Here is a 19,970-nt window from a genome sequence, read left to right as displayed (position 1 = left end):
GCTCATTGTAGGGAAAGACCGCAAGTATTAAAAATGAGAATCAAAACCAAGTTTTAAAATCATTGCTTTTCTTTTTTGCCCATTTAATCATTAAATTTATTTATAAATTGTCCCGGGTAGTAGTTTTAAAGGACAATTCAGAATCCTTAACAATTTCACAGAACTATACACACTTTAATTTACAAATGTTAGTACAAACTGAACTAATAAAATTTTCTTGGAGACTTTTGTGAATTTATCCATCAGACAAATCTCAAAAATATTAATTTAGGGATATATTTAGACATATTTGTTCATAATTTCCTTAGGAAAAAAATAAAATTAATCCAGACCAGACTCCATAGCCTATATTCTATATATGCCATATTAGAATCATAAAGGTTGGAATGGATCTTGGGAAATTACCTAAACCATCCTTTTTTTAAAAAAAACTATTTTTATTAATGTTTAAAAACACAAAGATAAAAAACTAATACAAACTAAGAAAAATCTAAATAAAAAATAAAAAGTGCAAAGAAAAAGAAAAAGAAAAAGAAAAAGGAAAAAAAGAAAAATATAAAGAAAAAAGATATATAAAGAAATGACTTCCTCCTTCATCAAGACAAATACAATTTCAATAACTTATCACCCTCTCTAACGTTTCATCAAAAGATCTCTTCTTCCCATATTTCATCTCTTATCTATAAGCAAATTATAAAGCCTCATCATTCAGTCCTAATCAGCAAGAGTCCAAACTCCATATAAGAGTTACCAGAAATAACAACATATGTATTTTAACCTTAATCAAATAAATCAGTTACATATCCCTTTCCTTTATACTCTTATAAAGAAAAAGCTTATCGTTTTCTCTAAAAATACAACAAAAATCTCTTCTTCCCATATATTCCCATATCTTATTTCAAAAGCCTTATCATTTGAACCTAGTCAAGAAAAATCCATTCAGAGCTACCAGAAACAACATATCAAGAATCTTGAGCTTTAATTCCTTCAAATAGTGTCCCACAAGTTAATTTCTCATCATTTTTTTTCTCCTCTCAGAAACCCTTCAAAAGTTTAACACATACCAGAAATAACATCTATATTTTAATCTTAATCAAATAAGCTGACTTTGTAATCTTTCCCTTTACTTTTAACACCATTTTGTTGTTGTTCAGTCGTTAAGTCGTGTCCAACTCTTTGTGACCCCATGAACCATATTGCGCCAGGCCTTCCTGTCCTTCACTGCCTCCCTGAATTTGCTCAGTTTCATGCTCATTGCTTCAGTGATGCTATCTAACCATCTCATCCTCTGCCATCCTCTTCTCCTTTTGCCTTCAAACTTTCCCAGCACCAGGGTCTTTTCCAAAGAGTCCTCTCTTCGCATTAGGTGACCAAAGTATCTGAGCTTGAGCTTCATTATCAATCCTTCCAATGAGCAATCAGGGTTGATTAAGATTGAATTTAACACCATAGATCATGATTTTCTCTAAAAATACAACAAAAAAAATCTTCTTCCCATATCTTATCTATAAACAAATCTTTAAAGCCTTGTCCTTCAGTTCTGGTCAAGAAAAACCTATTAAGAGCTACTAGAAAGAACATCATATATATTTTAACATTGGTCAAATAAGCCAACTTTATATTCCTTGGCTGGTGTGGGTCTTCCGGGCTGTGTGGCCATGTTCTGGAAGTTTTGTTTCCTAACGTTTCGCCAACACCTGTGACCGGCATCTTCAGAGGGCAGGAGCACAGACAGGAGCAGTTCTCTCTGTGCCCAGGGTGATGTGACCCTTTTGTGGGTATTTATAGAGATCTGGGGGGGGGAAAGGGGGGGATTGGGAGTGTGGGGGGGGTTGGGTTACTGAGTGGCTGCTTGTTTTGGTGTCAGCATCTGTGTGTATCTTCCTGGGGGTTAGGCAGAGTTTTTTCCTTCTATTGAATTGTTAACGAGGGGCTGCTGGGGGTGATTAGCAAGTTCATTGTGTGAACTGTTCACATGTCCTGGTGGTTGAGCTGAGTTCCTTGACCTTTTGCAGGCTGTATTTTTCAGGATTGGTAGCCAGGTTTGTTGATTTTTAGACTCTCCTCTTTTTTATTGAAACTGTGCTGGTGTTTGTGAATCTCAATGGCTTCCCGGTATAGCCTGGTATAGTGGCTGTTGGTGTTGTCCAGTATCTCTGTGTTTTCAAATAGGATTTTGTGTCCAGTGTGCTTGAGAGCATGTTCAGCTACTGCAGATTTTTCTGGTTGCTGTAGTCTGCAGTGTCTTTCATGTTCTTTTATCCTGGTATGGATGCTGCGTTTTGTGGTCCCAATGTATACTTGCCCGCAACTGCATGGTATGCGGTATACTCCTGCGGCGGTGAGGGGATCCCTTTTGTCCTTTGCTGATTTTAGCACTTCTTGTACTTTTCTGGTGGGTCTGAAGATTGTTTGGTAATTGTGTTTTTCCATCAGTTTTCCCATGCGGTCTGTGACCCCTTTGATGTAGGGCAGGAATACTTTGTTGGTGGGTGGCTGTTTTAATTCTTCAGTCGCGTGTTGTTTTCTTGGTTTGATGGCTTTTATTTCATTCTTGGAGTAGCCATTCGCTTGTAGGACCCAATTAAGGTGGTTAAGTTCAGAGTTTAGGAATTGGGTTTCGCAGATCCGATTGGCACGATCCATGAGGGTTTTGATAATGCCTCTTTTCTGACGTGGGTGGTGGTTGGAGTTTTTGTGTAGGTACCGGTCTGTGTGGGTGGGTTTTCTGTAGATGGGGGTTTTTCCCCCCCTTCCCTCCCCTCAGATCTCTATAAATACCCACAAAAGGGTCACATCACCCTGGGCACAGAGAGAACTGCCCCTGTCTGTGCTCCTGCACTCTGAAGATGCCGGTCACAGATGCTGGCGAAACGTTAGGAAACAAAACTTCCAGAACACAGCCACACAGCCCGGAAGATCCACACCAGCCATCGTATGCCGGCCGTGAAAGCCTTTGACAATACATTTATATTCCTTCTTTTTACTTTTAAAAATCTTGATGTTTATTCCCTTTAAATAGTGTCCCAAAAGCGGATTACTTTTCATTTTCTCTTTGTCTTTTCTCAGGAACTCCTTCATAAGTATAACACATCTTTTTTGTAAATCCAAGATAAGAGAGTTGTCCAAGTCACTCTTCTGATTTATTATTTGTGTGTCCCTTTTGGCTATAAGCTGGTTTCATTTGTAAATCCAGTATAATGTCTTTCATATCATTCTTGTAGCCTGTCATTTTTAAATCCAAATCCAAAACAGCCTGATTCTCAGTGGTATCCTCTTCTATCTCCTCTTTTAAACCCATTGTTATAGTAGCAGACAGCCTTAAAAGAAACTTCTGTGTGCATTGTTGCCAAATATCGATGAACTCTTCTAAAGTTAAAATACGTACTTTCCTCCATTCTGTTTAGTGGGTCTCATCTCCTTTGATTATAATCTTTAGTTCTTTATGGTTACCTCTAGGATCCAACCTTCAAAGTCTCCTCTTATCATGTTTTTCTCCAATCCACAACATTTTCCCACAGGAAGATTTCTTACACTTAGATTCAAAATCTTCATATATTTTAATAGGATTTTAAACAACCCATAGGAAGGATGCTTATGATTAATTTCAAAATCTTATTTCCAATCCATCTGTCCCCCTAGTCCATTTGTAGCTTTCCAAAATCAATGTGCTAATAACCCTTTTGCAGTTTATTTCAGAATTAAAAAAGAAAATCTTTAAATTCTTAAATTTACATGAAACTTCTTTCACTGAGGATTGAAGGAGAATCACCTGACATGATGAAACTTGTTGTTCTGAAGGTTTTTAATGTCCAAAAGACACTTAACAAGCAATTTCCATAAGTGATTAAGAAAGGAAGTGGGTGAACCCAGTGTCCGTTTGAAGGCTCTGAATTGCGGCTTGGGCAAAGCTGACTCTCCCTTGGCTCCCAGAGCTCTAAAACCCACTGGAGACTGCTATTTTACAGTCTCCTCACAGGGAGCCTCTGAATGGAGTTCTTATGGGTGATCCCATATCCTCCCCTTTACCTGCAGAGGGATTTCAAAGCGCTATCCCTTTGCTGGCCCCTCGTTCTGCTGTGGTTGTCGTCAGTCTGCCATTGCTTCTCCAGAAGTCCAAGATTACCTAACCAATCCTGTCCCCAAGCAGGAATCTACTACTACACCATCACTGAATGTTGGTCTTCTGCTTATCTGCTAGCAGCAAAGAAGCATCCAGAGATGCAGGTAGTCCTTGCTTAACAACCACAACTGAGACCAGAATTTAGGTCGCTAAGTGATGCTGTCATTAAGCGAATTATCATGTGACCACTTCACTTAGCGACTGCAATACTGGCACTCCCAGTTGCCATCATTAAGCAAGAATCACAGGTCATTAAGTGGACGGAGTCCCAGGGAAGGAGAGCAAGGGTGCCTCGGGGGGCGGGGGAGGCCCAGCACAGGCTATGTGCAAGTTGGGGGGATGCTGCAGTGTGGTGCAAAGCTGCAGCCACCCTTGGAAGCATCATCTTTTTTTATTTTGATCATGTGACTGTGGGGGCACTGCAATGGCCGTATCTTTGGGCACAGGTTGTAAGTCCATTTTTTCAGTCCCATCATAATTTCAAACGGTCGCTGAATGAATTATCATTCCACTGTTGTACAGCTCTTAGGAAATTCTTCCTGATGTCCAATCAAAATCTGATTCATAATTTAAGTCCATAATTTAAATAAGTTTCCTTTCCTTTCTTTTCAAACAGCTCTGAACAATCTTTGCCACTTTCTAAATAACAGTCTTTAAATGCTTTAATATAGCTAGCATGCCTCCCCACAATCCTCTCAGGCTAAAAATACCCCAATGCCCTATCATAGGTTTATCCTTCCAGCCTCATCACCTTGGTTGCTCTCTTCAGGACATGCTCCAGGTTATCAGTGTGGTACCCAGATTAAATGCAATATCGTAGGTGCAGTCTGACAGTTCAGAATACAGAAACACTAACTTCTCTTGATCTTGACACTGTACAATATTTCTCTTGATGCAGCCTAGGATTGAATTTGCTTTCTTTTTTGTTTTTGCATCACACTGTTCTTTCATGTAAAGTTTGTGATCTACCAAGACACCCAGATCCATTTTTGCAGGTACTGCTGCTATGTTTCTCTATATCCTATATTTATGCCTTTGATTTTTCCTACCCAAATTAAATATTCTGCACCTCTGTTAAAATTAATCTTGCTGGTTTCTGCCCACTATTTCAACTTGTCAAAATTCTTCTGAATCTTGATACTGTTCTTTCAATGGTTTTCTATCTCCCTTAACTTTGTGTCATGTGCAACTTTGATAATGTTTTCTAATCCCTCATTAACATAAATATGTTGAACAGTACAGGACCTAAAGTGGAATCCTACAGAATATCATTTGATACCTCCATCAGCTTCATACAGAGCCACTAATGTACATTCTTTGGGTATGATTGTTTAACCAGCTCTGTATCTATTAAATGGGAACATTGTTCAGCTCATATTCTCTGATCTTCTATACCAGGATTTCATGGGAAATTTGTCAAATGCTTTGCTGAAGTCAAAGTGCGCTATGCCCACTTCACTATCAGTGTCAGCTAATCTGGATATTCTATTAAAAAAGGAAATCAGGTTGGTTTAGAATTACTTGTCTTTAATAAATCCATGGTAGCTCCTGCCAAACAATGTATTCTTTTCCAAATCTTCACAGACTGACTACTTAATCATCTGTTCCAGAATTTAGATAGAGCTCATGTTCCATAGGACTGCACTTTCTCTGTTTATAGCTCTGGGGAAAATGAGAGTGTTATGTCAGGACAGCTCAAATAGCCCCTCAAAGGGTCTTGCATGAGTTCCCTCTTTGCACATTATCCGTGCAGAAGCACACATTCAAAAACGGAAGAGAAACTTAACTTGTACTTTCTCTTTCTGGCTAAAATCCTTAGCAGATTTAGGGGTACTTAAAGCTGCTAATTTCACAGCAGCTTAGTCCCATCTGCACAAGATAAGGCTTTATTTTGCTTTATTTATTTAGTTTCTAATATGTTTAATAACCTAAGTGCTCTAGGTAGGTGACAAAGTTATTTACAATGGATATATTGTAAAATAAAGAACAGTGAAAACAAGAGAATGCAATTAATACATATAAATATATAAAATAGACTACAGTTTTCTATCTTGTTAATTTAGCATGTTGCTAAATTCCATGCAAATTCATTCACTTAAACTGACTATGGCAACAAATACAATATATCTAAGCAACTTCCTAAATAGGTTGTGATCAGATCTAACTTGGAACTCATATGAAAACAGCAAAAAAGGCATTGGGAGATTTGAAGGGCTGATAATTTGAAGACTTTTTCTAAATAATCTCAGCAATTGTCAGCTGTACATATAGACAAGAGAAGACACTGAACTCCTGATCTGTAACTGAATCAGTTTTAGAAGCCAGTATGGGTATGGGATAACTCAGCTGCCCAATTTTTAACAGTCTGCCTATACAGGAATCAGGTAAAATATATCTGTAATTCAGAAATAAGAGAGAGAGAGACAGTATTTGAACCATATGCTTACCCTACATGAAGCATAAATTAACTATACACACAGGCTTCAGATAGCATGCTGGGCTAAAATATGGTAGCTCATTTTGCGGTGTCAATCCAGCCAGACTGCATTACTCCTTAGGGCAACCTAACAACCAATTGGGACTAGCTTCATATACAGTATTATGCGCAAAGTTGATCTGGCAACAACAGGTTTATGTGTATATAATATTATATATATATATATATATATATATATATATATATATATATATATTTTAAAGGAAGATAAAAACTAATACAAACTAATATAAGGTAAGAAAAAGAAAAAAAAAGAAAAATCAAAGAGAAAGCTAAAAGTGCAAGAAAGGGGAAAAAGTAAAAGAAAAATAGAAAAGAAATAAAAAAAGATACAAAGAAGTGGATTCCGATCTTCTTTACAGCAGTTATAAGTATAATTATACATTTACCTCTAACTCTGTAGTTACAACATGACTCTCTTCTTTCTATAATCTATCCTGTCTAATCATCAAAACCACAAATTTTAAGTTCATATTTTTCTGTTTTACGCAAGAAGTCCATACGTTTCCAGTCAGCAATAAGTTCCATTGAAAAGGTGTGAGGCTTATTTCTACTGGGTAATTTTCCTATTAAAAACAAAATGAATATCCATGGCAGCAGCGTCTAAAGCTGCAGCGGGCATAGGCACGCAGTTCCTGCTTTCTTTTCAGCAGCGGGTAGCAGAAGGGCGAGCCCAACCTCCGGACCCACAGTAAGTGCCGGTCTCTCGTCCACGAAAGTCGGAAAACGTTAGGAGTTGCCACCCGCCCGTTTAGACCGTCCTAGGAGCGCAGCAAGTTTATCCGCCACGCGCTTTTCTTGGGCGGCCTCAGAGGTATCTGGCCGGACGTCCTTCGTCCACCTGGCACGCCGGAACCGAAAGGAAGAGGAGCCCAGCGGGCCAGCCAGGTTGTGTTTTGGCTTCTTCCCCAACCGAAAGGAAGAGGAGCCCAGCGGGCCAGCCAGGCGCTGTTGCCCACGGCTGAGGGGACTTCTTCCTCCGGCCCCCGAGCCCACCTCCTCCCTCACTTACCCGGGGCGGCCGCCATGCCGGGCTTCGCCTCAGTCAAGTCGAGCTCCCTCCCAACGGCCAGCAGGTCAGCCTGAGGACCTGCCCCGGCCTCCTTCCGGCGCTCGGGGGAGACAGGCTCCTACCACGGCGACGCGACAGTTCTGGCGCCTCAGCGAGAACCGGCCGGCTGAGGGCGGCGACCACTTCCTCCCTTTCCCTTCCCCTTTCTCCGCACCGGTAGAACAGCGACGGCCGGCCCGGGCGGAGTTCCCATGGCGAGGTTAAAGAACGCCCGTGGTCAGCCGCGCGTGACAGGCGCAGGTGGTTCGTTTGACTGGCAGTTCGGCGCAGCCCAGGAACCGGGCACTTGGGCCAGCTCGGCAGACCTCGGGCACTCTGGGGAAGCCCGCGAGCCTCTGTGCAGAAGAGGAAGGCGCCTTCTCGGGGAGCAGAAGACGGGCTCGGAGTGGCGGGATTCGCCGCCGCCGATCTTGGGGTGCAGCTTGCTAGCTTCTGTATAAAATAAAATTATAAAATAATTCTTCTCTACACAAAATAAGTATAAACACGTATAAAAATTTCTGTACGCAAAATAAGGGCAAAGCACCTATCGCGGTGTTGTGGTTTCATGCAGTGTATGCACAGTGCTGAAAGATAATTGCTGTTTAAAACACTTATGTTTATTTACAGTGCTTAGAGGCTGCTCTAGTTAACCTAGTGAACCAACTCTGAGCAGGGTACAACTTCCCAAATCCATAAGGGTTAAAATAATTAGTTTTAATAATCAAAGATTAACACTAGAACCATAATATAAAAGAATTATATATAAATATATATACCACTGGAATCAAACATTCCAAAAGCACAGTTAAAGTAATTATTCATCCAGAGGAGTAGTAATAGCAGCCCTGGCCCTGAGGCTTGATGAAATGGCCAAGTCTAAACAGACTTTCTCAAGTTCAGGAGGGAGAGGACTATCCAAATGTCAGGTGCAATACTGAGAAGGCGTGTTTCAGTGGACCCTGTAAGTGGCAATCTCTGGTTGAGGGGATATGTACAGAGCTCACCATACTCGATCTTACTGGACAGACAGACGTTATAGAGGGAGGGTGGTCCCACAAATATCCAGGCTCTGAACCATGAAGGATTTTAATCTGCAATCTGGGCAGCTCTTAAACTAGAGATGTTTTAAAGGTGCCTCAAGGAGTACTCATAATACCTAGAGCCATCTCATTTTGGACTACCTATAGCTTCCCAAAGCTCTTCAAGGGCAGTCCCATGTAGCATTGCATTACTCCAACTGAGAGGTGACTAAAGTCTCTCATTCCAGGAAAGGTCATCTTGGACATAGCTGCCACCTGCTTTTCAAGCAGGAGTTGTGGGTCCCAGAGGATCCCTGAATTGTACACCAGTTCTGTTCAATTAATTCCAAATCGGTTGGATGGTATCTCTCTGAAATGGGCAGGTCTTTGATCCAGAGCCACTCCATCTTGTTGGGATTAAGTCTCAGCCTGTTTGCCTCCTATCCAGACCCAAATAGGCAGTACTTCATAGCATCACTCGTTCAGCCGGAGGTTGAGATATAATGCTCAGCATACTGCTAAAGCCTGACCCTATGCTGATCCAGTGGCATCATGTAGCTGTTGAACAGAAGTGGGGACAGTAATGAGTCCTGTCACATTGATATAACATGTATACTTGCATTCTCTATTCTCTACATACAGTATCTTAATTATTTATTCTATTCTCTATCCCTTTTGTTATACTGTCTCTGAAATCTACTATGCTCTTTATGTATTGCTAGCTGACCAGAAAAGAGTAGCAAAGGGAAATACAAGGTAAGAGAGCAGAGAATATAAACTAAACCATCAACTGGTATCATCTGGAGTTGATAAATGGAAACTAAAGGAAATATGTACCTCTAATTTTACTGCCTTGAGAAAGGAATTGACACTTCAAACTAAGAAGAAAAAGTATAAAGCCAAAACATAGTGTGAAAACTTTTTGTGAGAATCAGCACAGATACCATGACCTCTGTATAGCATAAAATATAGAAGTGTGGCTTTGGAAAAGCTGAGATTCTCCCAAAAGAGCTATTTTTGAATCTCCCAATTCCCTTTTGTCTACTTAGCCAGTGGTCAGTCTCTCCCCCCACCCCCCGCTTAAAATCAGTGTTGACTCCTGACAACTGCCTGGACAAGTCCCTGCAGTTTTCTTGGCAAGGTTTTTTGGAAGGGCTTTGCTATTCCCTTTTTCCTGGGGGTGAGAGAGAATGACTGGCCCAAGGTCATCCAGTTGGCTTTGTGCCTAAAGTGGGACTAGAATGTATGGTCTCCCAGTTTCTAGCCTAATACCTTAACCACTACACCAAACTGGTTCTCATATATATAGTGAGTATGTGAAAGGGGGTGCGTGTGTGTGTTTGAATAATTTGTTCTAATAAAGTCTTTAGAAAATTATTTATACTGGCTGTTTGGTGGCGCCTTTGTTATCTATGTTCTGACAATCTGTATATTTAATAACAGCACCCAACAACTGAGAGGCCTAGGGCTCAGTCTTTCTTCACTAACAATACTGACTGAAACCATCCCTTTAGGAAGGAGGAGAGTCTAATCCTAACCCCTCCCAATTCTCAGAGATGGTTCAGAATGACACCATGACTGATAGTATCAAAAACTACTGACAGATAAAGCAGGAGCAAGAGGGTCACACTATTCCAATCCCAGTCCCTCCAGTCTACAAGTGTGACCAGCATTGTCTCCATGCTGTACCCAGGTTTAAAACCTGACTCAAATGAGTCCAAATATTCTGGAACCTGCACAGGGCTCACTGCAGCTGCAACCCCAACTCTTCCTCACCAACCTTTCCCAAGAATATAAATCTGAACAAGTGTTTTCAGATTAAGCTTTTCTTTCAAATAATTTGAAGAAGGACACTCAAGAACCCATATCTAGACATCCTAATCTTCCACTTGTAACCTACCACTTCTTCCATCCTATCTCTGTATATACAAAGAGGTCAAGACAGAATCCCCACAGTACCTTATCATTTAGTATAATTTAGACAGTTACGCATTAACTGGATTCACACATTGTGTTAAGCCAAAACAAACACACCAAATTAAGGCTTAATGCAATAACGTGTGAACCCTGGGCATTGTCATTCAGACATGTAATTATAGTGTAAAAGTATAAAAAGGGAAATCAATACTTTACTACTCAGAATTCCTTGCAGATAGGGCAAGTTTTAAAATATAGTATTAAATATAGAAAAAAATGAACTAAGAAATCAGTAGGGATCGGCATATGGCAAATGGAATTCCTCCTTTGCAGGGAGGACCTCTTCTTAAATTGTGCTGTTCTTTTATCTTCTTTTTTCTCTGGTTAAAAAACACAGTGGACAAAGAAAATGTAACCCATAAGGATTAAAAAGGGAAGAAGTCCAGTAGCAACTTTTCCAATAAGGTTGGAAAAATAAATTTTATTAAAAGGGATAAGCTTTTGTGAACAGTAGCTCACTTCATCAGATGCATAGACTGGCTAGTCTGATGTAGGGTTTAAATTGGGGCAAAGAAGGGGAAAATAGGTTGCTTATACAGATGCACGTTATATGAGAAACAGACTACAAGCACCGCATCAATTAAAAATTGTAACATGTTAAAAACCCATTGTGTTTATTGAAATCTTCTGAGATAGCCTGGAACTTTTTGATGCATGTGAGTTCAGCAATCTCTCACTCCATGGTGGTGTTAAAGTTCCATTTTTCCACAACAGTCACTTTGAGGTCTGCCATAGAGAGTCCTGGGATATTGAAATGTTCTAATATTACTTTGTCCTTGCTTTGAGTCCTGATGTCAGATCTGTGTCCATTATTCTTTTGGGCAAAGTTTGTCCTGTTTATCCTGTGTAGAATCTGGAATGCATTGCTGGCAGATGATGGCATATACCACATTAGAGAAACAGCATATGAAGGCACCTCTTGTGTGTCTACTTGTTGGGGCTGGTGATAGTGTTGTTGGTATAGATGTGGGGGGAAAGTAGGTATTTGGGCTTCTTGCAGGGGCTGGTTCCCATGTTAGCATCATTGTCATGTTGCTTTTTGTTCCTTATGAAAGTCTGCTTCAGGCTGGGTGGTTGTCTGTACGCAGGTATGAGCCTACCACCCAGTATCTAAGAAAATGCAGTGTCATTGCCCAATACGGGCTGTAGCTTATTAATAATGGACTTGAGTGGTATGAGCGGTGACCTGTTTTAAGTGGTGTTCTGTTGGTGGTTGTCACTTAACAAATAAAATGTGTTAGTTGGAAAAGGTGCTTTTTCTGATTTTTTTTTTTTTGGTCACCTCCTATGATATTCATAGTAACAGTGAAACCCAGAAAGTTTGAAACCATCTTTTGCTTCTTCTCCAGATACATATGACATGTATTTTGTGGCCTTTTGGTGTCTGTGGAATATGTGTTTCCATGTAAATCACCAGTTCTGGTATTTCTTTTCATTCTACCTCTCTATGTTTATTTGGCCCCCACTCTTGCCAGTAAATAATTTTAGATCCTGGACTTGCAGAGTACCTTCTTCATAGCCATGTATATTGCTTCAGTTGTAAAGCATGGAATGTATTTGTCAGTATGTATAATTTTACTTGGGAAGAAAAATATTTTTAGAATAAGGAAGGGTAATATGTTTTAAAATTAAAATAAATGAAAACAATGGACACATGTAATCATGTGCATCCAAGATAGCAAACTGTAGCTCATAAAATGGTTTTTAAAAATAATAGAAAAGCAAGGAGAACTTCTAGAGCAAGGGAACTTCAACTTCTTTGTCCTCAAGTGCAGGACTAGCTGCTCCATTGCTGGTAATATTTTTTGTGGACCACAAGCTAATAAGTAGGACTGGATTAGTATAAATCACCCCTGCTCCATACAACAATAACCCACATCCTTACTTACATTGTATACATTTGCCTAGCTATATGCATACAGGTAGTCCTCTCTTAACGACGGCAATTGGAACTGGAATTTCCATTTACGATGCAGCCCAAAGAGTGACATCAGATGACTGTATCACTTAGCAACAGAAATTCCGGCACTTCTGGTTACTGTCATTAAGTGAATCACTGCAGGTTGTTAAATGAGCATGTCACGTAGTTGCTATTTGAGACCTCCTGCCGGCTTCCCCATTGACTTTTCTTTTGGGAAGCCAGCAGTGAAGGTTGCAAATGGCAATTCTGTGACTGCGGAATGCTAAGACAGCATAATTGCGAGCCAGTCGCCAAGCACCAGATCGCAATCATGTGACTGCAGGGACACTGCTACAGCTGGAACTTTGACAACTGGTTGTAAGCATCACTTATTCAGCACTGTCATAAGTTCAAAAGGTCACTGAACAAGTGGTCGTTAAGTGAGGACCACCTGTACTTATGCCGTGTGTGTGTGTGTGTGTATGTGTGTGTGTGGTTCCATGAGGTGGAACAGCAAAGCAGTCAATATATTTTTTCTCTTCAAAGACCTGCTATGATGCCTGAAGACAAAGAAGGATATGGGGTGAGAGAAGTGTTCCTGTAGATGGGGAAATAAGCTCCCATAAGCTCAACAGAGTCACAGAGTTGCAAAGAAAAGACTTCTTACTGCAGTTTCAAAAATATTAACAGTTAAGCCAAAAAGAATCAATGCAGCTTTTGAAACAACAACTAACATAATGGGAAGCCAGCGTAGTTTAGTGGTCAAAGTATTGAAATAGGACAAAAGAGACCCAGGTTCAAGCCCTTTAAGTGCCAAAGGTCAGTGGGTGACTCAGGGCTAGCCCCTGTGTCTTGAGTCCAACTTGGAGGAGGGAGGGCTTTGTACACTATTGTGAGCTCCTAGTGAAGGAAAGATGGACATAAATTTAACAAATAAAATCACATAAGCCTTGAGCCAAATCTGGAGTGGTGCAAAGTCATTTTACTTAGATCCTTGCAGCTTGATTCTTGTGCAAACGAGCGCCACTGAGCTCAGCGGGATTGACAGTGCTATCCTATGCAGTACATCCTGCTGAAATTAATGGAACTTACATTACCCATCACAGGTAGTGGAATGCGAAGTTGTTCACACAATTGTGCAAAACTGTTAGGTGGCCTTATATAGGTACTACATAGGAACCACAGTTCAGTGAAAATCAAGAAAATTTAGGACAAGAAGACAACTGGACAGTGGAATAAATATGATTGTATGGGTCTGATTGCTACTGGCATATTTATATTTCTTTAAGCTACTTATATAACTTTATTCTTTGTTCTCTGAAAATGCAGCATGGCTTAAGATTGAGAGGGTCCTGGCCAGCACTGTGTATACTATGGGGTACTCCAAGCTTATCTGTTTCCCTCCCCTGCCTCCCCTCCCCCACTTACTCTGGCTCACTCACTTTTCTTTCTGGTAGTAACAAGCCATCAGCACTGTTACATTTTGCTGAGGAAATCTACAATCAGCTCTGACATGTTCTTTGCAGAGGGCATCTAGGAGAAAGAGGAAAATGAGAAAGATAGCTCTTTTGTTAAATATTTTCTAGGAGAAAAAAATGTATTTTTTAAAGTTTATTTTTCATTTTTAATATTCTGTAAGGCAAGAAGAAACAAAAATACAAGATAACAGGCCAGAAAATTATATTTCAACATTGAATCACAGGCTAAATAGAACGCTTAATTTATCAAAAGAAGAGTTATTGTTCGCATACATTATATAATCTTTCTAGATCTGTTAAAGATTATATAATCTTTCTAGATCTGTTAAAGATGTGATTCATCCTTCTGAGAAATTAGTATTCAAATTTTATCAGTAACATTTTCCATAAGAGCAAGTGACCATACTTCAGTGTTCCAATTATTCAATTATGGGTTATCTAGAAATCTACAGTCTTGAGCAATTCTTTATTTTGCAGCAAGGTGTAAGAACATAATAGGCTCCTATTTCCTTACTTTGTCAAAAATGTGTAACAGTCCCAACTCTGGAACACATTCTATTTCATGTTTAGTTATTATTCTAACTTCTTTGAGTGTTGTCTTCCAATAAGGCACCACCTTTTCACAAGTCCACCATATATGAAAAAATGTTCCTTCCTGATTGAAACCGCTCTAACATTTTGATAATTACAAGTTATTTGTGTTAGTCTAGTTGAAATTAAATGCCAGCGATGTAATATCTTCTACAATACTTTATCTTTTGCATGGAAGCTGATAGACAACCACCTGATTTCCAAAGTGTTTGCCATTTGGTCTCTGCCTTTTGTTTACCTAAATCTGTATCCCAAGCTTTTTCTAAACCTAGAAGGGTATCACCCGCTTCCAATTCTAATAATAACCTATAATTTTTTTAGATTGTTCCATTGGATTGGGAAAGGCAATTAATAATTTTTCAAAAGTAGTTAAACAACAAGATACCGACTTCTTTATATCCTTCTTATTCAAAAAGGATTTAAGTTGGAGCCATGTTAGCCAACATTGATGGGAACCTATTTGTAATCCATTCTCTTCTTTACTACATTGTGTCTTATTATTCTAGAAGTCTCTTACTCTATTGCTGCCAAAGTCTCTAAGGCTTCCATTCTGTCCTGATTATAGAGTCCTGTGTATACCAATCAAGGTATCTGAGTTTTGATTACAGCCCCTTCAGTCTAAGGGACCCCAGGCTTTTACTTCACCTTAATGGCCACCATTAACTGTATTATCTTCAGTTCTCCCAGGATTCTTTGCAAGGTTTCCTGCCTTTAACCAGGAGGCTCCCACTGGAGCTCCCACTACAGGTCCTCCCTGCATTTATCTCTCAACTCTCTGCCATTCTGGGGACCAGAAAGACAAGCCGAAGCACTGCCTCTGATAAGAAGCCTGGTTGCTTCAGCTTCACCTCACCCTGCCTGTATCACCTTATTGTTACTGTAATGACAGAAGACACTAATGGAGATATAGACAGAAAATGATTACAGACATTATAGTACAAATCACTGTCTTCAGCAGATTTATTTTTCTTTACCTGGGGCAAAAGTGAGAACTGCTAGAAGAAAAACCCAAGATTTTGCTGTCTGCACACATCCTGAATGAAAACAGAGCAACAGTTAGTTATTGGTTAGTTAAACTTATTAGTTCATTTAGCTTATTGTTGTATCTCAAATTCAAATCTGTTATTACAGGTCAACAACCTAGATAAATAAAACTTACTAAATAAAAACTAGTGAGCCAGTTTGGTATAGCGGTTAAGGCATGAGGCTACAAACCGGGAGACTGAGAGTTCTAGTCCTGCCTTAGGCACAAAGCCAGCTCAGTATCTCAGGCCAATCACTCTCTCAGCCCTAGGAAGGAGGCAAGGACAAACCACTTCTGAAATCTTGCCAAGAAAACTGCAGGGACTTGTCCAGGCCGTTGCCAGGAGTAAAAAATACCTGACTCAATGGGACAATCAATCAATCAATCCTACAGAATAGAGCTAAAAATAGAACATATAAAATAAAATAAGGCACACAAGATAAAGTATATACAATTATACCTGCACTATTTTGCTATCAGCAATATATGAGTTTTACAAACTGCAAAAACAAACTTTGCAATACCAAGAGTTACCTTGGGGTCCTTATCTGCTAGTAAAAATTTCAACATAAAGTTCTTCAGTCCATCCCAGAAATGAAATTAGAAGAGGCATTAGGAGCTCTTTGTGTATGTCCTGATAGAAATTACAATATAAGAGAATATAAGTTTGTGTTTTTCCCTCCAGCTCTGCTGATGGCATAATATTGAACTGTCATAATGTAAATGCTCACCAAAATATATTGTTTATGACTTGCTCTAGATACAATGCTGCTTTGAAATGTGCATTGCTGTGGCCCAGTTATACTCTAGGTGAGGGTTTACTATATTCTGATTGTAATTCTGTATCAAGGATTCTTTGCCTATGCACCACCATTGCCTGATCTTGTCCCATGGGCATGAGTATCTTCCTTGAAAAACCCAATTTTATTTTTTTATGCGTACACACACACACACACACACACACACATATATATATATATAAATTTTGAGTTTTCAAGAGGAATCATATTTATTAATTAATGTTTGCTGTGTCAGACCTTGAGGATGGAAATGAACCTTTAGCCAGTACTGAAACACACATCGCCATGCCCTTGTTTCAACTTTTGTAAGTCCCACCTCCAGCCACAGGGCAGCATTAGACATGCATTTTGCCACTTCGAATAGTTTTCTTAGGAATTGTGACTGTACACCTTCCAAGTTCTGTTAATTAATTCCTGGGTTTAAGTGGCTCTGTATAACACCTGAGATAATATCTTGGCTTCAAAAAGCTTGAGGATAGCTGGTATGTATTGGGCACCTCTTGAGAAGAAGAAAGAAAGAATTGCTGCTGAAGTCCTCTGGGCATTTGAAGCAACTTGAGCAGAGTGCATGTGATGCTTCCTAAAGTGGTGTAGCACAAAGCCCAAGTATTTGAAACTAGGGACCTCTTCATTTTATGTCCTTCAAGAGTCCAATACAATTTTTTAAAACCTCTTGCAAAACACAGGACCTTTATTTTTTCATAATTGATCTCTAATTAATGTTCTTTACAAAAATGGGCCAAGGCCTCCAGTGGCCCTTCTGAGGCCTATTAGCATTTGTGATAATAAAATTGCATCGTCTGCATAAAGTAGTATAGATATAGGTCTGCTGTCCATTTTTTTTGCAGGGGGAATGAAAGTCTCCATTATTAAGGGTAGTAGCCATTGTGTTGATATAATGATTAAAGAGTAATGGGGCCAGAATATAACCTTGTTTAAACCCCTTGCTGGTTATCACCACGTCCAAGTGATGCCCAGTTTCAGTACATTTCACCTCCAGACTGGTATCTTTGTATTATACATATATTTAGGGTGTGTAACTATCTATTGATGGTAGAAGCTTTCAATTTCTTCCAGAGAATTTCCCTCGAAATAGAATCAAAAGCCTGCTTAAAATCAGCAAACAGTGTATAAAGAGCTATTTTTGCTGGCTGAGTATATTTCCCAGTCAGGTGAGAGAGAATCAGTCCCTAATCTGTCACCAAGCGGACTGCTCAGAATCCCACCTGTCCTTCAGCTAGGAGGTTCTCTTCCTCCAACCAGTCTAAAAAATTCCAGTAAATGTGTCTGGCATATATCTTACTGATTAAGCTCAGAAGGCTCACTGGGTGATAATTTGCTGGCACATCTTTCTTCCCTTTTTATTTTAGGACCTGCACTGTAGAGAAGAAAAGGATACTGAAGAGATTTGTGAAGCTACTATTTTGTTTTCATTATGAGAACAGAACTGAGATATTCTTTCCATTAAAAGCCTACGCCTGGTTATGCCAAGTTTTCTTCATTTCAGCAATCAAATTGAGGTAGAAAAGTCATGTTTTGTTGCTACCATTTAACAACTGGGCACCAGGAGTCCATTCCAATATTCAAATTCACAGAAAGGTCTATCAGCTGGAACCTGATCTATCTTCTGCTTAACAAGGTAAAAATCCCATGAGTTGAGCTTGACTGCTAGTGATGACTATGTTGAAGCATCCATATGCAGTAGTGTTCTTGGCAGCAATATGGAGGTGATGTGCCACTGCATTCTTCTAGGAAATTTAGCCTATAACCCTGGGATTTCCCAGAGGTCTCCCATCCAAATATAATGAGGTCTGATTCTGCATAGTGTCTTGAGATGAGCCAAGATTGATAGCTGCTGTGATGGACTTACAAATAATTATTAAGATCTTACTCTTTCACAAAGCCTTTGAAGATCAATAGTTGGACTAGTTTCAGTATCAACAGAGATATTATTTTTAATGTTTTGGGATTTCATTCTGGGTATTATAGTATTGTTATTCCTGTATTGTTTTGTGACTATTTTGTACATTGCTAGAACTTTTGGAGTTAGTTTTTTATACATCTTATAAATAAAATGTAATCCACACTGACTAGAAATAGAACTTCGTGGTTTTAGACACTTCTCTTCTGCTCAGAGACTGCCAGATTTAGGACTTTTTGCAAGCAAGGCATATTGGATTTCAGTGGCATGAGGAGACTGATTTTTGCTATTAGCTGAAATATGTTTTGTAGAGATGGACAGAGACTCCCTGATCTGCTTGGGACTCTAAAAGTGGACCAATCTACTCTTTCTGCACAGCAGCACTAAAAAGGTGTTACCAAGTGTGGGAGCCAGTGCAAAAGTATGCCAGCAGTGCTAAGTAATGATGACTGCACTTTGTACCCCTATCCTGATTTTGCAATGAAGCAGAAGAGGGATTCTGTCTCACTATCACACTGATTGTTGAGGGGACGAATGGTGGACTGGGCAGGTCCCCTTGAGTGCCAATTATTGCAACAGAAGTCCACAGTCCTCTGCTAGCAATTCTCCCATCCCATCTGGAGAAGTGGCATCAAAGGAGCTACAGTATTCTCCGCCACTTCTCTCTTCCCTGCTTCATCACCCACCCGTGTCATAGAAGGGCGGGATGGGGGGGAAGAGAGTCCCTCCTCCTGTCTCTCCTGCTTGTCTAGCAACGGGGGAGAGGAAAGGAAGCCGGTCTTCTCACCGTTTCCAGAAAGACTACAGCCTGTAAGCTGCTTCTCCCACCTTATCACGCTCCTACCCTCGTCTCCACATTTTTAAACTGTCCCCATCGTTCCAGTGCTGCAGTGCCTGAAGGATTCTAAACACGTATCCAGCTCTCTTTTCTGAAGACCTCTTTGCTATCAAGGTGGCTCATGTATATGTCTGTTTTTTTGGTTTTGTATGCCGCCGAGAGTCCATGGGAGTTGGGCGGCTATGAGAAATTTAAATAAATAAATAATTTTCGGAAGACTACTGGATACATGATTAAAATGCCCACTGACTTAGCCACCGCAATTCCTAAGCTGGGGGTGGGCAACTTGCTGCAGGGTGAAGCACCTCTACATGCGGCCCCTTTCAGCGAGCCCGACTTTCCACGCAAATTTGGCACCAAAAAGAACCGCTTCCTCGCCTCCTTTCGCCGCTTCTCCTGCCACTCATGGGCTGGCAGGAGAAGCAAGGAGAGAGAAGCAGGGGAGAGTGGATCCTTTGCTGCCAGTCCTCTGAGCCCATGGAGACTGGGTAACAGGAGATCTCCTTCTCCCTTTCTCCCTGCCATGCGGTGGGGAGGGGGGCAGCGCTCTTTTGGGCACAGAGAGAACGGGCAGCAGAAAGGCCCGCTGCCCCTCCTTTTCCCACGAACGTGGGTTGGCAAGAGAGCTGGCACAGACGGACTGCTGACAGCGGGAGACTCGCCGCTACCCGCCGCCCGAAGACAGACGGCTCCGAAAATCAGGGACCGGGACTCAGAAGCAGGCTGAGTAGTCCCGGGTGGCCAATAG

The 19,970-nt window shown here is 40.4% G+C and overlaps 1 protein-coding gene across 3 annotated transcripts in view; it reads right to left on the bottom strand.

Annotated features, from left to right (window-relative positions):
- The window catches only part of PIK3AP1 (phosphoinositide-3-kinase adaptor protein 1), an 81,576-nt gene extending 73,618 nt beyond the window's left edge, over positions 1–7,958 (bottom strand). For all 3 annotated transcript variants that reach the window (XM_088154552.1, XM_088154544.1, XM_088154560.1), the window contains exon 1: positions 7,633–7,958. In XM_088154552.1, coding sequence (XP_088010678.1) covers positions 7,633–7,648 — 16 coding nt within the window. In that variant the 5' untranslated portion in view covers positions 7,649–7,958. The remainder of the gene's footprint in view (positions 1–7,632) is intronic.
- Between the last annotated feature and the right edge of the window lie 12,012 nt (positions 7,959–19,970).

The sequence above is a fragment of the Python bivittatus genome, unplaced genomic scaffold (assembly GCF_059951505.1).
Source record: "Python bivittatus isolate LINGU-HERP-01145 unplaced genomic scaffold, Pbiv_v1 ctg000050_np1212, whole genome shotgun sequence".
NCBI lineage: Eukaryota > Metazoa > Chordata > Lepidosauria > Squamata > Pythonidae > Python > Python bivittatus.
Note: the sequence above shows the minus strand (reverse complement) of the source record. Positions and strands in the feature narration are given on the sequence as shown.